Raw genomic sequence first — 22,480 nt, 5'->3', positions numbered from 1 at the left:
CTGGAATTCATCGCAAGAACATTCTCCCAGGAGCATAGAACAAGCCCCGGAACATGAAAGAAATCCCCAGAAGGTGAGAGGCTTGGCCTGCCGTGACACTCCCAGGCTCTGAGCAGAAAGCCAGAGTTTCTGTACCTTTAATGATTTTTGAAAACGATTTCTCCCAGGTGTACATTTTAATCAACTTAATGCATGTGAGAACTTCACTGGTCATGCGGATGTACTGGTCGCTGACCTCAGATGCATGATTCTGTATCTTCACAACCTTTCTGGCCAGGAATATCTGCAGTCGGGATGCAGCAAGAGCATCTTTTATAAGGGCAGGAAAGTGTGGCCTGGCATTAGTGTGGCAACTAAGAGTATTTCCAAAGGTAAACTCCAGTTGTGGACTGAATACCTGGGTCTAATCCTGCACTGTTTGAATCCATTGTGACTCTCAGTTCCAGGTCTCTACTGAAGGGTTCCAATGGAAGCCTCTCCACGCCATCATACCTTGGGGGGGACGGCGGCGTTCTTTTCTGGGTCCCAAGCTAGGCCATGACTAACTAAACAGAAATACGACTCCTCTGCCTCTGGGAGCCCTAAACTCTCTACCAATTACAACCACCTTTTTAAAAAAATTTTTTATTGGAGTACAGTTGACTTACAATGCTGTGTTAATTTCTCTGCACAGCAAAGTGACTCAGTTATATATGTATATTCTTTTTCATATTCTTTTCCATTATGGTTTGTCACAGGATATTGAATATATAGTTCCCTGTGCTGTACAGGAGGACTACAATCACCTTTTGATCAGAATACATGAGCTGAGGGAGGAAAACACTCCATCTCAATAATTCAGAGCACACAAATCCAAGAGTCACTTCCTGTTTTGCCCAATTTTATTTCGGCTGAATCTTGGGCAGCAAATTTGCTTCCTTTCCCCCATTATACTGTGCCAATGTGAAATGCTATCTGCTTTATTATATCAGCACATTCTGGGTAGAAAAGAAGGAACCAAAATCTTACACAGAGGATGGCTACTGAGGAAAGTCTGTGAAGCAGATAATCCGTCACAGAAACCTACGAGGTGGGCCTCACCCATAAGATTCACCTCCTATTTATGAGGCCAGCATTGTGGCCAGAGAACCATTTGAGGTAGGAATTGAAGCTGAATCTCACCCCCAGTGGAATGAGCAGTCAACAAGAGTCAACATTCCCACTGAGAAGTACCCCGGATTCCAGAGCCCTAGGAGTTCTAGGGAATGTCCAACATCAAATGGGTGGCAAAGGAAGACATTACCTCCAGTGGTAAAATCAGGAGATAGCAGAGCACGGCAATGAGCGCTGTGGGTCCAAGAGTGAGGCAGGAGGTAATGCTGCAGGCTATCAGCAGTAAGCAGGTGAGCAAGGCCAGGGGCCCATAGCACACCCCTTCAAACAGGCAGTTTATGTCGCTGGTGAAGAAGCTGATGGCCTATAAGACAATAAGCCCATGGACACAGGTGTCACCTCTCCAGGCACCCAGAAGAGGCTACATGTGCATGTGGCAGGTGGGCTCGCCATGCCTTCTCCAGGCAGGAAGGCTTGAGGCAGGGTGGTAGAGTGGAGACAGACACACCAGGTTCACAGCTCTCCTGTTACTAGCTGTGTGACCCTGGACAAGTTACTTTGCCACTCTGAGCCTCAGCTCCTCCACCCATAAGGCTGGAATGATTATACCTACTTTATATGGTTGGTGTGACAATGTCAATAAATATCTGCACACATAGACTGTGCCCAATAAAAGTTATATTTTTCTATACTATTGTTACTACTACTAACAGCCACATTCCAGAGAGCAGCTTATAGTCTTCTATTTTATTCTAGTCTAGTCTATTCTATCCATTCATTCTACTACTACTACTACTACTACTAACTGCATTTTTTGGCAGGAGCTGAGGCTTTTTCTCCTCCTCCTTTCTCTTTTTTGCTATAGACTCTTTGGCCCACTCCCTACCTCCCCAACATATACTGCCTAGTTCAGTGTATAAAAGCTGACATTCCAAGTCACAAAAGTTTTGAGGAATCGATTCATTAATGTCTTTTGGAATTACCAACCTGAATCCCTAAGAAGTGATTTCCTTTTAACCTTAACCTGATGTCCTCCCAGTTCCCAGGATGTACCCCAGGCTGAGCCTTTAAAAACTGTTAGTTGAGGGACATAACTTGGTACAGACACTTTGGAGGGTAATGTAACAGTATCTTTTAAAATTAATGATTGCACAAACCCCATGACCTGCCAGTTTCATTTCTCTGTTGAGAAACATTCTCCTGTGCTGGAGGAAGCACATATACAGGGATGTTCATTGCAGCACTGCTTATCGCAGCAAACCCAGAAACACCCTAAATGTCCATTGTTGGGGAAAGGTTAAAGCATCCACCCAAGAAGTATTGGATAATATTGATGTAAAAATCTCACCCAAAAATCTATATTCTACATTTTCTATTGGTAAAACAAAGTTGCAGAACACTATGTAAAATGCAGTATCATTTATGGAAAAACATGCACACAAATACAATATGTTTTCTATGGGTAACTTGCATGTGTACCTAAATGTACTTTAAAAAGTTTGGAAGGTGATGGTAGTCACCTCCAGGCATAAGGGGGGTGACGAGGTGTAGGGGGTCATCTATACTATTTTTTTTTTTTCCAAGGAGAATGTATTCAGGTGTTTTCAAAATTAATTTTAATATAGAATTTATGGGAGCAACTCTCTAGAAATCCTCATATGAGCAACTACTTCCATCTCCAGTTCCAAATGGGTCATGTTGTTTTCTGCTTCTGTGAAGATGTTTGGGGAAATCGGGCCTCACATACAGTAGGGACTTAGAACAGAGGCAAACAGAAAAGGAGCCAGGGTTGGCCTCGGTGCAGAAAGTCTCCTCAGCGAGGCAAGTAAGGGCACTGGTTCAGAGCCTGGAATTTGCAGCCAGGCTCCGCTGCTTACCAATCACTTGACTTGTACAAGTTTCATACCCTTTCCTGGCCTCAGTTCCCACCTCTGTGACAATGGGAACAATAACAGAAACTACCGCCTAAGAGGGTCATCAGAGGACCAACTGAGCTAAGTAAAGCTCCGGGGACAATGGCTCAGAGGAAGTTAGCAGTTACTGTGATGACTGCTGAGATGAACAGGGAGAAGGGCTGCGTGAGTCCTTTAACTCCAGTCACGTGCAGGAGGACAGGGCAGCCTCCTGCTTAAGGCCTAACAGAAATTAATGATACAATTTAACACATGAATCACCGGCCCCCTTCCACATACTTTGTATGTAAATACTAACTCATTTTATCCTATGAGACAATTCTATAAGGCTGGCCCTATTATTATCCCACAGCTCCAGAGAGGCTGAACAAGTTGCCTAAGGTCACAGAACTAATAAAATGGTGAAGAATAACAATAATGATGATAACAATAAATATCTTACATTTGTTAGCATTTGAATTAGAAAAAGCATCTACTTGTTGGCAATGGTTAATACAGCAGACATTATTTTGGACATTGTCCTGTGTAATTCGGATGCTGGGCTTTTCGAGGGATAGAGTAGTGAATCTGAAATGGTTCGTGTCTTTGAAGGGGGCTCATTTGAGTGGAACAGCCAGATTTGTGCTTGGTGGGGAGTGGGGGCAGAGGGCGGGATCTAGAGACACTATCATGAAGGAGAGGACGTCTCAGCTGGGCCTTGAAGGATGAACAGAATTTTAAAAGGGCAGGGGCAGTGATGTGAGCAAAGCTACCAGGGGGTGGACATGTCTGGTCTATCTGGGGACTGCAGGTTTAGCCCCACCAGGCTGGGAGGGTGGAAGCCAACCTAGGACTAGAGGAGGGGACACAGGAGGAGATGAGGCTGGAAAGTTGCTGATGCCAGATCACAAAGGAGTTTGGCTTGAGGGTAAAGAGCCAAAGCGGTACTGAGTTTTCCAAAAATTAAAATGTGTGTTTCAATATAAAAGTAATCCATGCTTCTCAAGGAAATTGGTAAGCAGTAGAAAAATAGGGAAAGTAAAATTAAATATAGAAAATTCCAATATCCGCCCCATGAGTCTGGGCCATAGTTGGTCATATCTTTCTTCAATCTCTGCCATTGTTTGTCTGTGTTATGCTGTAGGGAGCCCCAGACAATAACAATAAGCAGGCCTGTAAGTATGCGGTTGTCCTCTGCACATAAGAAAATTAATACTGAGAGGGTTTATCTCTGCTTGCTTTTCCCTAGATTTCCCTGAGCTACCAAGTCCTCCCATACCTTCTTCCCCAGGTTGTCCTGAGGGGATATGCTTTCTGTTGTGCTTCTACTCAGGATCTGTGCCTTTTGGTTCACTGCTGTATCCCCAGGGCCTAGAACAGGGCCTGGCCCAGAGTAGGCCTCAGGAACTATTTGTTGAAAGGATGGATAAATCCTCTCTAAGGTTCTGAATACAACTGGCATCCCCCTGGGTTGTTGTTGAACTACTCTTACGACCCCAGAGGCAATTGTTGATGGTTATCAACATTCATCCTGGGAATGATTTCCTTTCTCTATCTTCCTTCTCTCCTAACTCCCTCTTCTCCCTCCCTTGGCCTCCAGGAAAGTGATGTCTCCAGGAGAAGGAGGAAACTACCAACTCACCGCCCCCCCCACCCCCCCCCACCCCCCACCTCATCACTTACCTCTCCCATGGTGATGTGTGTTAAAGACTTCAATTGGGCGATTGGGATTGACATGTATACACTGATGTGTATAAAATTGATGCCTAATAAGAACCTGCAGTATAAAAAAACAAACAAAACAACTAAAAAAAAAAAAAAAGACTTCAATTGTATCAGCTTCTCAAGGGCAAAGGAGAAGACAGCTGTACGAAAACTGATGCCAGTGTGCTCAGAGACTTCAGACACTCGGTGAGAAAAAGGGCAAAGCAAAGCCCTACTCCATAGGCAATGTTCCCCAACTGTTCTTCAGTATATTCCAGGATCTTTGGTATAACCAGCATCTAAAAGGAAACAGGAGTTTGGATCATTCAGACTTCCCAATCCTGCTTTCAGGCAACACCAACCCAAGATGGACCACGTGTGAGGTCCTCAAGTCAAGGGAGGGAGCTTATTGAACGATCACAACTGACTCAAGCATAATCCTGCACTCCAGAAGGGTACAGGCCAGTTGGAGGAGACTTAGGAGTTCAGCTGACCCAGATCAGAATCCCAGCTCCACCACCTCGTAGCTGGTCCTAAAACCAAGCAGGATCCTGTGGGACTCCTGGACACAGAAGCTTTTCTGTGTCCCCTGTTTCTTGTTTGTAGGAAATAGGCTTCAGCTTCCATGACCTTCCCTGAGCTCCAAAGGGTGAGTTCAAACAGTTGCTAATCAGGGAAGGGAGGGGATGTGGAGACAAGGGAGGAACAGCCAAGAAACAGTAGTGCAGCCTTGGGGCAGGTTCTGGTTCCACCTCAAGGGATACACGTAACAATATCTTTGAGCTCTTCTGCAGAACTAAAAGCCCCAATAAATGGAAGATGTTAACCACTTGATGAAGCATTCTTCATTCCAGAGAGAAGGTCACAGTTTGATAACCTTGAGAACCACAGGAGCTCATCAGGAGACCACCTGAGGCCAGATTAAAGGAATGCAGGCCCTGCACATACCCTGATCCTTGTCAGCTACCTCGCCCTTGAACCACTGCTATAAAACTCCTCACCAAATCCCCCCCAAAAGAGACACACAGTTTTGAGGACATTAGCCCACTGTGTCCCCCTTTGCCTGGCAAAGCAATAAAGCTCTTCTTTTCTACTTCTCCCAAAATTCTGTCTCCGAGATTCAATTCGGCACTGGTGCACAGAGGCAGTTTCAGCCTCAGTCCCGACAGGAAACAGAGGACACAAACAAACGGGGTAATTCAGGAGTTAATAACAAGACTATTTACAAAGGTGTGGGCAGAACTGAGGAAATTCAACAGGGATGGAGAAGCACCCTGGGGCTAGCAACAGCAGGGAACTAAGGGGAGGAGACAGGGTGAGGTTACCGAAACCCAGAAGGAGAAAGTCATACAGAAAGACCCCCTCATTTTCGGATCTGGTCACCAACCTCCAGTGACAGGAAGGGAGGCAGTCAGAGCAATAAATATCTTGCCCTCACTTTCTCCTTCCCTCCAGTTTCCTGTTGGAATCTCCCACTGGTCCAATCCAACCAGAAGCCAGAAGCAGGGGGACCCCATTGACGTGATCCATAAAGGTCACACATTAGGGGCACAGGGCAGTGCAGAGGAAGGTGGAGAGTGGATCTGGAGGGACAAATGGAGAATATGCAGCACACTAACTGTCACCCAAGTCACTTATCTCTGTGGTATCGTCAGCTGTTGCTTCCTCCTGACTTACCTCCATCCTTCCCTGAGCTGGTAACAGCACCTCAGTTTTCTTCTGGGGAGACTCTCGCCTGCCCCAATGCATGCAGTCTAGGCTGGATTGTCAATCAAAATGCTCCACTGCTGGCCAACAGGTGAGCACGTGACCCCAGCTGGGACAGCCAGACTCACTGTCTGCAGTGAGAATCTTGGGTTGAGGAAATGATAGGAAATACTGAGCCCATTCATCCCAACCATGGTACATGGAGGAGACCTACATGCCCAGAGCTGCTCAGCCATTTCTCAAAGCAGCTCGCGTGTACTGAGCTGGGCCAAGTTCCAAGTGTTTTATATGCTTAACTCATTTAATGTCACCCTATGAGGCAGGTAATTTCGGGCTCTCCATTTCACATGTGAGGGTTTCTATGAGGACTACGGCCGAGAGTGTCATGGGGTTCACGAGGAAACCAAGGCACAGAGGAGGTAAACAAATTGCCCAAAGTCACCCAGAAATTAAGTGGCAGAACTAAGGTTAGAACCCAAGCAGTGGCTGAAGAATTCACACTTCTAACTACTACTAGCTCCACTGTCCCCAGAAAGTCTTCATTTTCTGAGCAGCAGCTGAGAGACAAAGACATCCCCAATTCTCGGCATGGATTTCAACATGCTAATCTCCAAGGCCTGGAGTCCCGAAACCTCCCCAAGCCTGCCACTTACTGGCCCCAGAACACTCGCGGCAGAGAAGCAGCTGCCCAAAAGCGTATTGAAAATAACCCTTGTTCTTTGGAATCTCAGCATCACTCGAAGCACTGAAGCTTTGTCAGTTCCATGCCTTGAATCTTCTTCTTCCCAAAGGAGATGAAGCCTTGAAAAGAGGAGAATTGAGGCAAATGAAATCTCTTTGTATGTGTCACCCAATTGTCCTAGTTCTTGCTAGTCTAGGAGCTTGGTCACAGAAATCGTCAAACATAACACAAATAGAGAGAACAGTATAGGGCATCTCCCCAGATATGCATTCCCCAGCTTTAAGAATTATCAACATTTGACATTTTTGTTTCATCTCTCCTCCCCTCCACTTTTTCCTTTTTTTTCAAGCAAATCCCAGAGATATCATTTCATCTATAAATGCTTCAGTGTGTATCTCTTCCAGATAAAGCCTTAAAAAACCCCATAGTAAACATGATAACAATAGTTATGAATTAATAACTATTCATTATTAGTAACTATTAATTAATAGTTACATATTAATAACATAGTAAGAATAATTCCTTAATGGCATTTAATCCAACTTTCTCTAATTAGTTCAAAAATATGTTCTTACAGTTAGTTTGCCTAAATCAAGATCCAAATAGGGTCCACTCATTGCAGTTAAAAGACAAATCTGATAGGCCTCTTGCATCTCATTTTAATCTATAACAGTTTCCCTTCCTCTGCATTTTCTGCCATTTACGTGTCAAAGAAACTGAGTTATTTATCATGTAGAGTTTTCCACATTCTGGATTTGACTGATTGCATCCCTGTGGGTCTGTCTAACATAAATTTCTAGTCCCTGTATTTCCTATTAAACTGCTAGTTAGATCTATAGGCTTAATAAAATTCAGAATTCAAGTCAGCTGGCAAAAATATTTAACAGGTGATGTAGTGTATGTCCTTTTGCATCACATCAGAAGACGTACAATGTTTGCTGTCCCACTTTTAGTTATATTAAGCTGGATCAGTGAGTTAAGGTGTGTCAGCCTGATTCATACATTGCCAAGTTCCCCATCACTGATGATCGTTGCCTACATCCACTTCCAACAGGATTGGCAAAATGGTGATTTGTCTAATTCTGTCATTCCTTTTTATTTAGTAGCTCGAATTTTTTCTGTAAAAACTAACTTTCCCTCATCAACTATTTTGTTACCCTGAAATACAGTAGGTTGAGGAAACAGCCTAAGGCTTTGAATAATGTCACTCTTCCTTTTTATACGCAAATTAAGATTCATAAAACCCAGAACTCTGACCTCCAAAAAGTGTCCTCATTTATTTCAAAGTCCCCAAAAGTGTGCCCCAGTGTTGGATCATCCAACCAAAAGTGTATCCTTATTTTGACATTCCAAGCTAATGATGCCTGGGAGGTTTGTGCTACACCAGCAAAACAGAAACACCAAAAACATTTCATTTGGGTTTCAAAACATTTCATTTGGGCTTCCCTGGTGGCGCAGTGGTTGAGAATCTGCCTGCCAATGCAGGGGGCACGGGTTCGAGCCCTGGTCCGGGAAGATCCCACATGCCACGGAGCGACTAGGCCCGTGAGCCACAACTACTGAGCCTGCACGTCTGGAGCCTGTGCTCCGCAACAAGAGAGGCCGCGACAGTGAGAGGCCCGCGCACCGCGATGAAGAGTGGCCCCCGCTTGCCGCAACTGGAGAAAGCCCTCGCACAGAAACGAAGACCTAACACAGCAAAATAAATAAATAAATCAGGAGCTCTTTAAAAAAAAAAAAAAAATTCATTTTTTTTTCAGAAAAGCATCAAAGAACTTATCATGAAAAAAATTAAAATCATGTTGACTTTCTTACACTTCTTTTTTATTTTGAATTATATTTGAGGCAGGAACAGGGGACCGGACAATAGTCATTGTGCTATTCAAGGCTTCCAGCGTCTTAATCTGGCCCTTGGATGCCTCCCATGCCTCCGCAATCCAATCTGTCAGCTGCAGGCACCGTGCTGGCGTCTGCCCTTGGACTTCCTGGCTCCTGCTCCCCTATGTCCGGTTCCACTGTCTGGAAAGCGGTTACCGCTGCCCATGATGAGAACATCAAGGACTTCACCAAGGGATTCCAGATGCTCCCGGAAGGTGCTACTCCTCAGGCTGCGAGAGCAGGTGGGCAGGACAGCCTCCCTTTTTTGGCCACCCTTTGCCCCCAGGGCCCGACAGCGGCACTGTTTCTGCATGTTCTCAAACAGCTCTGTCAGCATCTGGGTCTCATTCTCTGCCCAGAATCTCACCAACTCTCTCACGGCAAGCAGTTCTAGCCCTTTCTACTCTTTACCCTCCAGCCATGGATACTCATGCCTAGCCTAAAACCAGAAGGGAACCAATACCATGAGAATCTTTCTGTCCTACGTTCCTTCACCTGCAATCAAAACTCCAGGCCTCTTCTTCCTTCCTGAGTTATGAAAACTACACAATCCCATGTCCACCTATGTGGACCAGATAACTTGAACAGCCTGGGCCCTAGCTCAACAAAGCAAAAATGTCCCCCCGGACACCTGTCTGTGTTGGAGGCTTTTATTGCTTGTGGGAGATATTACTCAGGACAAACCATGAAGCCACATCTCCTCATTCCAGCCCTAACCCCACACATAACACAATCCACAGAGACAGCAAGCTCTAGAGTTGTTTCTATTGATACTTTGACTAGACAAATCCAAGTTTTCTGTAGCCTGCCCACAGCTCCCCTAGCAACTCTATCAATTTCTGGCCATGATTATTAGACTTAGATTCAAGAGACTTGGTTTCAAACTTCACCTCCTCCATTCATTAGCTATATGATTCAGGGAACATCATTTCATTTGTCTTCATCCTGGTTCTTCACTTGTAAGTTGGGGAAAATAATATCTGCCCTGTATCTTTCATAACCCTATTGTGATGGTCAAAGAAGACAATGGATGGGGAAATGCTCTGTAATTGTAGAACAGTAAAAATGTGAAGAATTATGAGGGTCGTAAGGATGAAGGTGATGGTGGTGATAATGGTAATGCTGCCGAGAGTGGTGGCAATGGTGATGGTGACAGTTTGTCAGCACATCCTATAGAACCCAAAGCCCTTTTGAAGGACTAGGGAAGACACGCCCCAGAATGCTGCCTGTTAAACGGAGAACATATAGAAAGAAACCCCTCTAAAGGTGTGAATGCATGCATGCACCTTTCCAAAGAAACATCCAAAAAATGGAGTGATTGCAAAAGTGTTGGCAGTCAGGCCTTGTGAGTTATAGAATTCAAAAGGCAGCATCAGTGAACAGGAAGTGAAGGGAAGGAAATCAGGAGATCTTGTCCTCGCAATGGTTAGGGAAGAACAAGCAAGCTAACATTTAACTGATTGCCTATTATGCATCTGGCATTTTCCTACGTGCTTTACACCGAATTTATTACCTCTTGATTCTTACAACAATCCTATGAAGGACCATGAGATAAATTTTTTATAATTTACTATTTTGTATATAAAAACACAGGACCCTGAGAGGGTAAGTAACTCATCTGACATCATAGCTGGTAAAAGGTAAGATTCCGACCAGTATCTGACATTATCCAAAAGGGGCTCCCTGGAAACTTTTCTTTTCCTGAGTAAGTCTGAGAAGCAATGGGTCAAAGTTTAACCAGTTTCTGTATTCTCAGTGTCTTCACTACATTGATTTTCTTTATAAATCTCTGAGACCTGGAGACAGCATGCAACAGTTCACAAGCTCCTTGACCACTGAATGCTCTTTTCAGGGAGGCTCTGAGGGGACCACCATTTCCAGGAACATGTTTGGAAAATGCCATCTACACCTGGGGTATCTCATAAGCAGCTAGAGGTAGTAACATGAGTACAGGACGTTTCAAATCACTCATTTTTCCCCCATATGATCTTCCTATCACCTTGTAAGGTGGGTGGTACAGGAAATTTAATCCCACAACTAGTTAGTGGTGGCTCAAGGATTAAGAGCCTGGGCCACTCACCAAAATTTAATCATCAGTGACACAGATAAATGCTTGATCCACAAAAAAAAAGGCAAAAGGGACAAGAAGCAGTAATTTCTAACCTCTCGGTGTCCCGGGCCCCCAGGCAAACCTGATAAAAGATGTGAATTCTTGTTCCAAAAAAAGAGCTCTAGCCCATACATATAAAATATGTAAATTATTTCTTAACTCCAGATTAAGAACCTCCAGACTAGAGTGCGGTCTCCTGCTACAAAGGAAGAACTGACATATTTTGACTGTCTGAGGATGGACCACCCCTAAACACACACATTTAAGCGACTCTGGTCACCATCCACCAAGACATGGTCTTTAACCAACCCCACTGGCTTGCCCAACGTGACTTTACCTTTTGGCATTTTTGGCTGAGGCATCATGTACTGACAGCTGCGGGATGGTGTTCTCATCTAAGCGTTTCCGTAAACCTTGGATCGTGACTGGGCTGAACCATGACAGCGTTAGGTAAGAGAACAAGCCAGCATCATCCGGGGGCTGGGGCGCAGGAAACCTAGCAGAGAAGTCACAGGCAACGCGGTCACACTAGGATGTAGGCGCCAGAGGTAGACAATTAAGTCAAGGGCAAGATTTGGAAGGGATGAGTGATAACTATGTAAAAACCACCGTGTGGTCATCTGGATATACAAAAAAGCATTTTTTTTCATGACTATTATTTGTGATAGTTAAAAACTAGAAACAGGGGCCTTCCCTGGTGGCGCAGTGGTTGAGAATCTGCCTGCTAATGCAGGGGACATGGGTTCGAGCCCTGGTCTGGGAAGATCCCACATGCCACGGAGCAGCTGGGCCCGTGAGCCACAACTACTGAGCCTGCGCGTCTGGAACCTGTGCTCCGCAACAAGAGAGGCCACGATAGTGAGAGGCCCGCGCACCGCGATGAAGAGTGGCCCCCGCTTGCCACAACTAGAGAAAGCCCTCGCACAGAAACAAAGACCCAACACAGCCAAAAATAAATAAATAAATTTAAAAAAAAACAACTAGAAACAACAAAACACCCATCGATAGGGGAATGATTTGAAAAGAAAGAAAACCAGTATGGTACATCTTGTACCGTATCATAGAAAACAATGCAGAAGGGCCTAAAAATACAGATGATCTACATGTAGAACATGGAAAGAGCTCTAAGAATATTAAGCAAGAAAAAAAAGCCACTTGCAGATGAAGAAATTTATTTAGTATATTTTTACTTATATAAAAAAGGAAGAAATAAGGGAAGGCAGACAAAACAATATATATATCTATTTTACATACAATATATGTCAAATTATATGACAATTTATATCAAATCATTAATAGTGTTTGAAGTAGGGATTAGAATTGGCCAAGAAACAGGAAAAGAGATTCTCATTGTTTTAATTTTTCTGTTTTACTTATATAACTTCCACAAAAACAATAAAAATGAAGAAAAGTAAATAAGAATGATAAGGTCATAATCTCTGGGAATGATTCACAAATACGGAAATAATGATTGGATTAGGGTGTTGAGATCGTGCGCTATTTCTACTTTTTTTTTTTTTTTTTGGCTGTACCTCGTGGCATGTGGGATCTAGTTCCCTGACCAGGGATCCAACCCAAACCCCCTGCATTGGAAGTGCGGAGTCTTAACTGCTGGACCACCAGCAAAGTCCCAATTTCTACTTCTTTTTTCAAAATTGCCTTTAATGCTAAATAATTCAATATGAAGAAAATTCAATTTTTAAAAAACATTTGGGGAGAAAGACATGAAGGCAAAAATGCGAAACTCGTGGGATGTTCTTTGTTTTTGGCTATGGCTTCTTTTCTCCATGTTCTGGCCTTTTACATCCTCCCAGCCCGTCAGCAACCACGGTTGTACATTCTGGGCGATGCTGGCCATGCCTTTGCCAGAGATGTTGGAGAGAGAAGGACTGATGGGAAGATGAGACATTGCAGCAGATGTATGGGGCCATCTGTGATCACAAGAATAGGGCCAGAACTGATGAGCTGGGGCTGATATTCCAAAGGCCCAGCAGAAACACTGTCACTCTAAGATAAGGCTGCCCAGGTAAACTCAAGCACCAAGGTTCTTTGTGTTGGTGGAGATAAGATGCATTCGGTGGGTAACAACCTAGGTAGTATTGATAGAAGCTCAGATTTAAAAAATAGGAATACCAATGCAGTTTGTTTGACAGCTAAAATGTGGGAGGGAAGAAGGATCTGTAAATACGAAACAGGCTCCTGGTGATGAAACGCTGAGGAATCAGACTAGAAGTGTCATGGTCCTGTCAATATATGATGCAAAAATGAACGTGTGGGTGAATCTGTGGGGGGCCCTGAAACCATGGGTGTATAAATCAGAGAGCCATTTGGTGATGGTTACTTTAAACTATGGTTTGTTAGAGAAGGTTCCATGAATTTCTTAAACTCAAGTTTAAGGGTAACATCATAGGGCATGTTACCCTTAAACGGCCCTTTCAATGGCTGCCCATTTCTCTCAGAATGAAGATGAACGTACTTAATGTGGCCTGTGGGGCACACATGGTCCCCCAGCGTCTGCCCTCTGCCTGCAGCTTCATCTCATGCCACATCCACTATCACACAGGACTCTCCAGAGACACTGGCCTCCTTCTCAGTTCCTGGACACATACATCACTGTGTTCTTTCCACTGCAAGGCCGGGCCTTTGCACGTGCTGTTCCCTCTGCCCAGGTCATCCTTCCCTCACTCTTGCCTAGTAAATTCTTGTTCATCCTCCAGGTCTCATCTTCAGTATCACTCGGAACCCATCACATTGTCCCTGTTCCCCTGTCCCTCACGCCCCATATTTCTTCACAGCACCTTCCTCAAACAGCTGTAATCACATGTTTATCTTTGAGCCTACGAGCTTACTGTCATTCTTCCCAACGTGAGGTTGGTGACGGGCAAGGATCCTGTCTGTCTCGCTCACTGTTATCCCCCTACCGTCTGGCACAGTGCCTGGCATGTGTAGCTGCTCAATGAATCCTTCTTGACTGACTTACTGAATGAATGAATGAATGAATGAAGGTGCTGGCTGTGCTTCCCTGATGTGCCTCAGGCTTCTCAGGAGGTGTTTGGCTATGGTGGGTGACAGGACGGTGTTGGGACATGATTATGTAGCCTTTGGGAGGGGTCCATGTGTGAGGGTCTGAAGATCACTGCCCTGGAGGGTACCAACCCTCAGCTCCCCTTCAGGACTCACTTTGGCTTCGGACGGAAGGGAATCACGGTTCTCCGGGCAGCATCGTACTTCCCCATCTCTGGTGCCTCAGGCTCCCTCACCTGCTGGCTCCAGGGGCTGTCTTCAAGAGTGAAAGTTTTCTTGGGAAAGAAAAAACAAAAGCACATCAGTTTCAGACTTCACAAATACCATCCTGAGGGAGTGAGGGACCAGCCACCCAAGGAGGGTAGATCTTTCCACATCCAGTCTTCTAGAGAACGGCTGCCAGAGTCAGATAGAGAAAGACAAATACTGTATGATCTCACTTATATGTAGAATAAAAAAACACCTACCCAACCAACAACCAAACAAAAAGCCTGATTGCCGGGTGCCAGAGTTGGGAGGTGGGGCGGGGGGGATAGGCAAAATGGGTGAAGGTGGTCAAAAGTACAAACATCCAGTTATAAGTCATGGGGATGTGATGTGCAGCGTGGTGACTATAGTTGATAACACTGCATTGCACATTTGAAAGCTGCTAAGAGAGTAGATCTTAAAATTCCTCACAAGAAAAAAGATATTTGAACTATGTGTGGTGACGGATATTGTGGTGATCCTTTCATAATATATACAAACAGCAAATCATTATGTGGTACCTCTGAAACGAATATGATGTTTTATGCCAATTATATCTCAATACAAATAAATAAATAAAAGAAAGGTTGCCAGGCAGGGAATGAGCACGGCTGAGAGTCAGAACAACCAGGTCCCAGGTCTGGCTCTGCTCCATATCGGCTGGGTGACTCTGGGTGGGTGGGTGGGGTCACTCCACCTCCCCGGGCTTTTATCTGTCGATCAACACTGTAGACAAGAAGAAAGGGCGCTATTTTTTTTTTTTTTGGCTATGTTGGGTCTTCGTTTCTGTGCGAGGGCTTTCTCTAGTTACGGCAAGCGGGGGCCACTCTTCATTGCGGTGCGCGGGCCTCTCACTATCGCAGCCTCTCTTGTTGCGGCTCATAGGCTCCAGACGAAGGGCGCTAATTTTAGACATCCACAGAATGCAAGACCAAGTCAGCCTCTGAGGGTAAATCTACTAAAAAGAAATCAAGAAGTAAAAAAGTAAATCTGAAGACATTACATGTCACCCTTTTGATGAAGTGGGAAACAACTAAAATGAAAAAGATATATCATTTCTAGGACTTCATATAGAATAAATAACACTCTCTTGAAAGCACAGCAAGGGACCTATGGGAAGAGATTCAGAATAGTGGTTACTTCAGGTAGGGAGGGTTGGGAAATGGGATGGGTGGAAGACCAGTAGGTGGATGTGATTGTTAGGGTAGGAGCTGGTGAGTTGGTGATGGGTTTATTGGTGCTTATTATATTATTATAGGTAAATACATAGATAAATAGGTGTGTGATAGAGAGACAGACAGAGACAGAGAGATAGAGAGGGATAGTGGGAGAGAGATGTATGAGCCATGAATGTGTATCATGACCAAGGATTATGATTCATCTAATTGCGGAAGCCTGAGTTCCATTAAAAAAAAAAATCAAAGTTGAATAAATATGGAACAAAATTCTTTGACCTAGTTTATGACCATTGAGAATGTCCTGTCAACTCAGTTTCCTGGTGTTTTGATGCAAAGGAGATCTACTTACATAGCTAAGTCCTGAAACTGTGTCATCATCTACATCCAAGCTGAGATTCACAAGGTCACCGGAAGACCTGGGGACCCAGTATATCTTCTTTCTGGTCATTTTCAGGTGTCCTGCCAATTCTTTGTTTCCCAGAATCAGAGAATCTGAAAAGGCAACAGGTAGGAGCAGATGAGATAGAGCCCTAAGCAGCCAGGAGAGGGGGCACATCACCCAGCAGCGAGTGTACTGGGGGCCGTTGTCACAGCACCTGCTCTTCTCTCTGCTCAGAATGGGCTTGGGTCCCTCTCTTTAAACATCTACTTGGGTCTCAGCCCAAGATCACCTAGGGAAACCTCAAACCACCCATTCCCAACCCACATCCTTGGGCCAGGCCAATCTTCTCTAACATATTCAAGGCCTGCTCCTAAAACCATGCTTCTTCTTTTATCCCAGTTTGTAATTGTCCATTTAGGTGAATCACTGATTTTTTAGAGTTCATTTCCTGCACTAAACAGAGATCCTCACGAGGGCAGAGACATGTCTGCTCTGCTCACTATTAAATCTCTGGGGCCTAGGGATCTCCTAGGAGGAGAGCATGTGCTCAATAAATAAATGGTGAATGGATGAATAAATAAATGAAAGAAATGTGATTTTGCCATTCTCTGACTTGGTTTTCACAGACGCAAGGGAGTGGATCTGGGCACAATTTAGGAAATTTAAATAATTTAAAAATATATTAATTTGCTTTTCATTTTGCCTATGTGAATATCTGATTCACTCCCAGAACATCCATGTGCCTGGGGCAGGAGGGGGGATGGTAATTAGTAATATTTCTGAAGGAATAGAAAGAGAAAGAAAATGTACAACAGGGCTGGCATCGTGGGGTATGATGGGTGTCTCACAGGGCCCCGTACTCAGAAGGGCCCCAGGCTTGGTTCAATGCTCTGCCCGTCACCATCATGAAATTCTTCATAATTTGAACAAGGAGTCCCACATTTTCATTTTGTACTGGGTCCTGCAAATTATGTAGTCAGTCCTGGTGTTCAGTTACAGCTTTTGACATTCAAGTATTGGATTGTGCTTCAAGTAAACAGACCTGAAGACTAGCCTATTCTCTTGGGAGAAGATTCTCTAAATTCCTTTTAGCAAATCGCACCCAAATCTGGTGAACTCAGTTTCTGGAATTCTCCTATAGAGCCTACAAGATAGACTCCCCAGCCATGGCACCAGGCCATAAGGTATACAGTAGGCCCTCTGTACCCACATGTTCCGCTATCAGGATTCAACCAACTGACGATAGATAATATTCGGAAAAAAAAAAACCCCAAAACCAGAATGTTCCATAAAGGAAAACTTCAACTGGCACAGGAAACTATTTACATAGCATTACATTGTATTTACAGCTATTTACATAGTATTTACATTTTATTAGGTATTATAAGTAATAAGTAAGAAAAGGAGGGATGTCAGGTAAGAGAGGCTGTCACATATTTCTTGTTTAAGACTGTGGGAAGAGTCCAGTTTCTGGCTGCTATGAACCAGCCTATGACACAGACACATTAAACTGAAACTGTCATGATTCAATGGAAGGAGGCCCCGGGGATAGGACCATGGTGTACTGGTGTACAGTTTATTCACTACACAAAGGTTCTCAGTGGAGGGAATGGGGAGGGGGAGGGGGAGAGGGAGTCAGCAAATTCTAGATTGCAAGTCACGCACCCTGGCAAGGGGCTGTGTCCACGGTCTCAGTGGTGTGCTGGTAAACGTGTGTATCTGTAACTAACCTGTGGTTGCAATTGGTGTAGTTCCAACATAAGTGTTACTTGACATTTTTCTTTATGTTAATGAGTCTCTTTGCTGAAGAGTTTTCAAATACTTGAATATTTTCTCATTTTTTGTGCTCTTCACAATGTAATGGCTACAAGCACCACACACTTGTTAATCTGCATTATTAACACTTCCTGCATTTATTTCTTAAGCTTAGACAATCAATAACATAATAAAACAAGCCCAGATTTGTAGCCTTTGCCGATTTTTGTGGTGTAAATATTCCCATCATGGATGATTTCAAGCTACCAACATGTTGGGAAGAGAGGCGCATCCAGAAATCACCGTATGGTTATCTCCAGGATACAAGTACAGTAGATGTAAATAACCTCAAAAGTATAAATAGTAAAATGCAGTGAAATAATCAGGAAATGACAGATTTTTGAGTATTACCTTTGTCTTTGATATTATTAAGTCTATATAATTTAATTTTAATGTTTGTGTTTAACAACTGGGTTCTCAAAATTCCTGAAAATTTGAGTTTGTTCTTGTGAACTAGCATCTTAAAATGGTAAGCCTAAACATTTATGTTCTCCTAATTAACCAGCGAGTAGGGGCTCATGAGGAAGACCAGATTCTTAGAGAACAAATACAGAAATTAGATTTTTTCTCACCTTTCAGGTATAGTATGATTTGCCAACCTGGTTTATTTATACACACCTGCAAAGAGATACAATGAGGGTTTTAAAGACGTGACTCCTTATAGAAATACAGAAGTCATCCAGGAAACTAGCAACAGGGAAAAGTAAAGCAAATGCAAATGAAGGGAGCGCAAATGTGTGCAATGGCTATGCTTGCAGAACACCAATTGCTCATCTCAACGTTAACTGGAGCTCAGCCACGTGTTGGCTTGAGCTGCCTTCCATGTCTACGAGGCCCACTTCCGCTTCCTTGAATGGCCGGGGGAATTCCCTCCAGAGTTTTCTTTGGCATCCTAGAAAAGTTCCCTGGCCTCCCACCTTCCTCTCAAGAAGATAGAGCTGATGTTTATTCATTCTAATTAGGGGCAAGCCCATCACTGTGGTCAGGCCGGGGGGCCAGGACAGGACTGGGAGTAAACCAGAGAGGAAACAGATGCTTCCAGCCCTGTGTTTCCCGATCCCCAGGGGGCCAAAGTCATGATTAGACACGGGCCATTTGCATATGGGGAAACAGCCTGTGTACAGGAGGGGGGCCCTTGGAGAGACGTAACTTTTTTGGAGGAGCTGATTTATTTCCTCATTGTTCTTACCACTTTCCCAGCAGGGTCTAGTGTCCAAGGCCAGAAAGGGCACCAGAGGGTAGGGGAGGTGCCCATGGTGAGGGCCACAGGGCCGGAGAGCCAGGCCTGAGGAAGCTGAGATGATTAGACCTCTCCCTTGCCTTCCCTGGGTAGCTGGGTAGCTTTCCAGGGGCTGGTTCTCAGAGATCCTGGAGCCCCTCGCTGGCCGTGGCCGTCTTGTTGACTGCTGAATCCCTACAGCCCAGAGCCTGGTCTTCTCTGTTCCAGAAACTGGGAAGCTCCTTCCCATCTTGGTCTTTGTCTGAGTCCTAACCTCTGCCGAGAACACTTTCCTCCGAGCTCCCTACAGAGCCTGGCCTTTCTCGTCATGTAGGTTTCAGCTCAAACACCACTTCTGCAGGGTCACCTTCCCAGACCTCCCTCCCTCATCTTGTCCTCCTGTCTCTAGCACCTTCTACAGATTTTCCTATTAGATTTCCTTTACTTATCACTTTCTGAAATTGTCATTTCTTTGGGGGCTTACTTATTTTCTGCCTACCTCACTAGAATGTAAGCCCTTTGACACCAGGGGCCTTGTCTGTCTTTTTCGCTGATGCATGCGTGAATCTAGATTAGTGCCTAGCACATAGCAGATGCAGAATAAGTATTTGGTGGATCAATGAAGGAAGTAGATGTAGAGCTGGTTAAAGTAGGAACCAGGAGAGCCACACGGTCGCTTAAGAACTCACACTTAGATTCTTGATGCTTTCCCAAGTGGGCTGGCACCCCATCACAGGGATAGACTGATGGGATAGAAAGAAGGTGTTCATCAAGCAAGCAACTTAAACGTGGACCCGGTCCCATACCACACCTTCTACGATACAGAAGGAATTTGTATTTAGAAATAAATCCAGCTATTATTATGTGACTAGACACTCATATTGCTTGTCGTTGTTGGGGAGAGTGTATGTTAAAAGCATTAAACATGATCAAAAAATATACCACAATGTTTATAAGATGGGTTTTGAAGTTCTTCAAAAAATGGGGCCCTTCCCCCTTGACCTTGGAGAGGTCTTGGTGAAAAGGTAAGCTCTTGGGGAGCTGGGCCATGCATTTTTTAATCTTATTTTTTTAACCCCTAGAGTCTATCAGGGGGTGAGGTACTCAGCCCCATCCAGAGAGGTGATCCAGAGCTTGCTGATTGGATCTAGGATCTCCTGCTACCAGCCCAACTGCTCTCTAGGCCCTAGCGGCTAGGGCCCTGGTCTAGGGAACATCCTTGATGACTGTTTCTCCTTCACTCATCACGTCCAATCCATCAGCGTGCTCTGTTGAAGCTACATTCAAACGTGGCTTGAATCCACTGCTTCGAGTCTGAGCCCCATCACCTCTTGCCTGGACAATCTCAACCACCTCCTAACTGGCCTCCCCGCGTCTGACCTTAAAACCTTGCATTCTGGGGCTTCCCTGGTGGCGCAGTGGTTGAGAGCCTGCCTGCCAATGCAGGGGACACGGGTTCGAGCCCTGGTCCGGGAAGATCCCACATGCCGCGGAGCAACTAAGCCCGTGAGCCACAACTACTGAGCCTGCGCGTCTGGAGCCTGTGCTCTGCAACAAGAGAGGCCGCGACAGTGAGAGGCCCGTGCACCGCGATGAAGAGTGGCCCCCGCTCGCCGCAACTAGAGAAAGCCCTCGCACAGAAACGAAGACCCAACACAGCCAAAAATAAATAAATAAAAATTAAAAAAAAAAACCTTGCATTCCCACGACCTCTGCATGGCTGCAGTACAGGGCTCAGCTCTTCAGAGAGGCCTGCTCTGGCCATGTAAAGGGCATATCGCCATCCAAAAGGATTTTCCTTGCTTATTTTCGGTTTCTCCCCCTAGAATGTTAGCTCCATGAAAGCAGGAACCTTGTCTGTTGTGTTCACTGATGTATCCCTGTGGGAAGCATGCAGTCTTAGCCGGAGGTAACTCCTGGAGGAGACACTATGTCTCTCACAAAAAGCAAAGCCCTTACCTTGGAATGCACTCTTTTTCCCAGGCCTGAGGGATGTAAAAGAGATTAGCAAAGCTATCTCAAGCTAGGAGACCTCAGGGAACTGAGAGTCCTGGTTGTTCCTTATGGCTGGGGGCTGTGTGTGAGCCTGGTTAAGGGAAGATAATGTTCAAGGATAGTTGTTGTAAACTTGTTGATGTCCGTGGTAATGACTGAACTGAGACGATAAGCAATTCCATGGGTTTATTGTCTAATAATGAGTTCCTCTTCTGTCTATATAAGATTCAGTAAATTCTAAATAAAGTGCCTTGCAACCATCAGTTGTCTTGGCCCTTCTGACCCCAGACTCGTGGTGCTATTCAGTCTCTTGCCCCTCTCCGTCGGGACCTGGAAGACCCTCTGCGGTGGCTGGACCATCGCATATCCCCAGCACCTAAAGTAATATCCAGTACATAGTAGGCATTCAAAAAATGGTTGTTTAGAGAATGAATAAAAGGTGGGATCATGTCAGAGAAAGAGCTTTAGGCCGGAGACTCCGAGTTCCTGAATTTCTGTCTCCAGCACAGCAGCTAGGACACCTGCCTTCTCCTTTCCCTTACCTGCTGCACTGTATCAGACTCAGCTGTCTATGGGTCTGTCCCTCTGACCAAGAGGTGCTTGAGGGTAGGACCTTGCCTTCTGTTCCGCTCTCTACCCTCCACAATCAGACTGGGGCCTTGCACTCAGCAGGCCCTCAACAAATGCATGTTGTCTTGACTAGACTTTCAGTTCCCTCCTGGATTCTGAGAGCATTGCTGGATTTCATATTTGGGGAAAAATTTCCATCTGCAAACTACAGCCAAACCCAAGTCAAATTCCAGTGCGAAGGAGCTCCCAAGGGCCAAATCTGAAAAAATTCAAGCAATGATATACGTGATATTATTGCATGATAGCCCATAAAAAACTGAATACCCATGAGTCCATACTAACATAAAAAGTAATTGAATAAGTAAATTATTCAATTATTGGGGAGGGAGATGGGGCAGCTTTTTCTTACAGATTTCAATTAATGTAGACTTAACTCCCTACACATACTTACTACTTATAATGAGAAAAATAGTACCTTAAAGTGGAGAAACCTAGCAGATACTATTATACCTTCACCAAGTAATCACTGTCAAAATCATCATTGGTAAGACATTTTACCATCGTGTATCACTAAGGCACATCACTTCTGTGGTCTTCCTGACAAAAATGTATAATGTTGATCTTGAGAGAACATCAGATAAACCCAAATTGAGGGACATTCTACAAACTATGGGATCAATACGTTTTAAAAGTTGCAAAGCTTTGAAGAAAAAAAGAAAAGAAAGATTGAGGAGACATCACAACTAAATGAAAAGTGGGATGGGGACCAGAAAAAAGGACATTTGTGAGAAAACTGGCAAAATTTGTGGAAGTCTATAGATTAGATAACAGGAGTGTTAATTTCCTGGTTTTTAATAGTTGAAGGATGATTGTGTAAGATGATTACAGGGGAAGCTGGGTGACAGGTACATGGAAACTCCCTACTGTATTTTTGTACATCTAAAATCACTTCGAATAGAAAGGTACAAACATTTCAAGTGGACACA

General features: G+C 44.5%; 1 protein-coding gene across 1 annotated transcript in view; it reads right to left on the bottom strand.

Annotated features, from left to right (window-relative positions):
• The window catches only part of ABCC11 (ATP binding cassette subfamily C member 11), a 60,257-nt gene extending 44,296 nt beyond the window's left edge, over window positions 1-15,961 (bottom strand). Inside the window, 9 exon segments of the mRNA XM_068527111.1 lie at window positions 136-283; window positions 1,283-1,456; window positions 4,668-4,694; window positions 4,791-4,873; window positions 4,876-4,987; window positions 7,049-7,196; window positions 11,403-11,561; window positions 14,246-14,364; window positions 15,863-15,961. Coding sequence (XP_068383212.1) covers window positions 136-283; window positions 1,283-1,456; window positions 4,668-4,694; window positions 4,791-4,873; window positions 4,876-4,987; window positions 7,049-7,196; window positions 11,403-11,561; window positions 14,246-14,364; window positions 15,863-15,961 — 1,069 coding nt within the window.
• Between the last annotated feature and the right edge of the window lie 6,519 nt (window positions 15,962-22,480).

Source organism: Eschrichtius robustus, chromosome 19 (assembly GCF_028021215.1).
Source record: "Eschrichtius robustus isolate mEscRob2 chromosome 19, mEscRob2.pri, whole genome shotgun sequence".
Lineage (NCBI taxonomy): Eukaryota > Metazoa > Chordata > Mammalia > Artiodactyla > Eschrichtiidae > Eschrichtius > Eschrichtius robustus.
The sequence above is the reverse complement of the archived record's forward strand: the minus strand, read 5'-3'. Positions and strand labels throughout refer to the sequence as shown.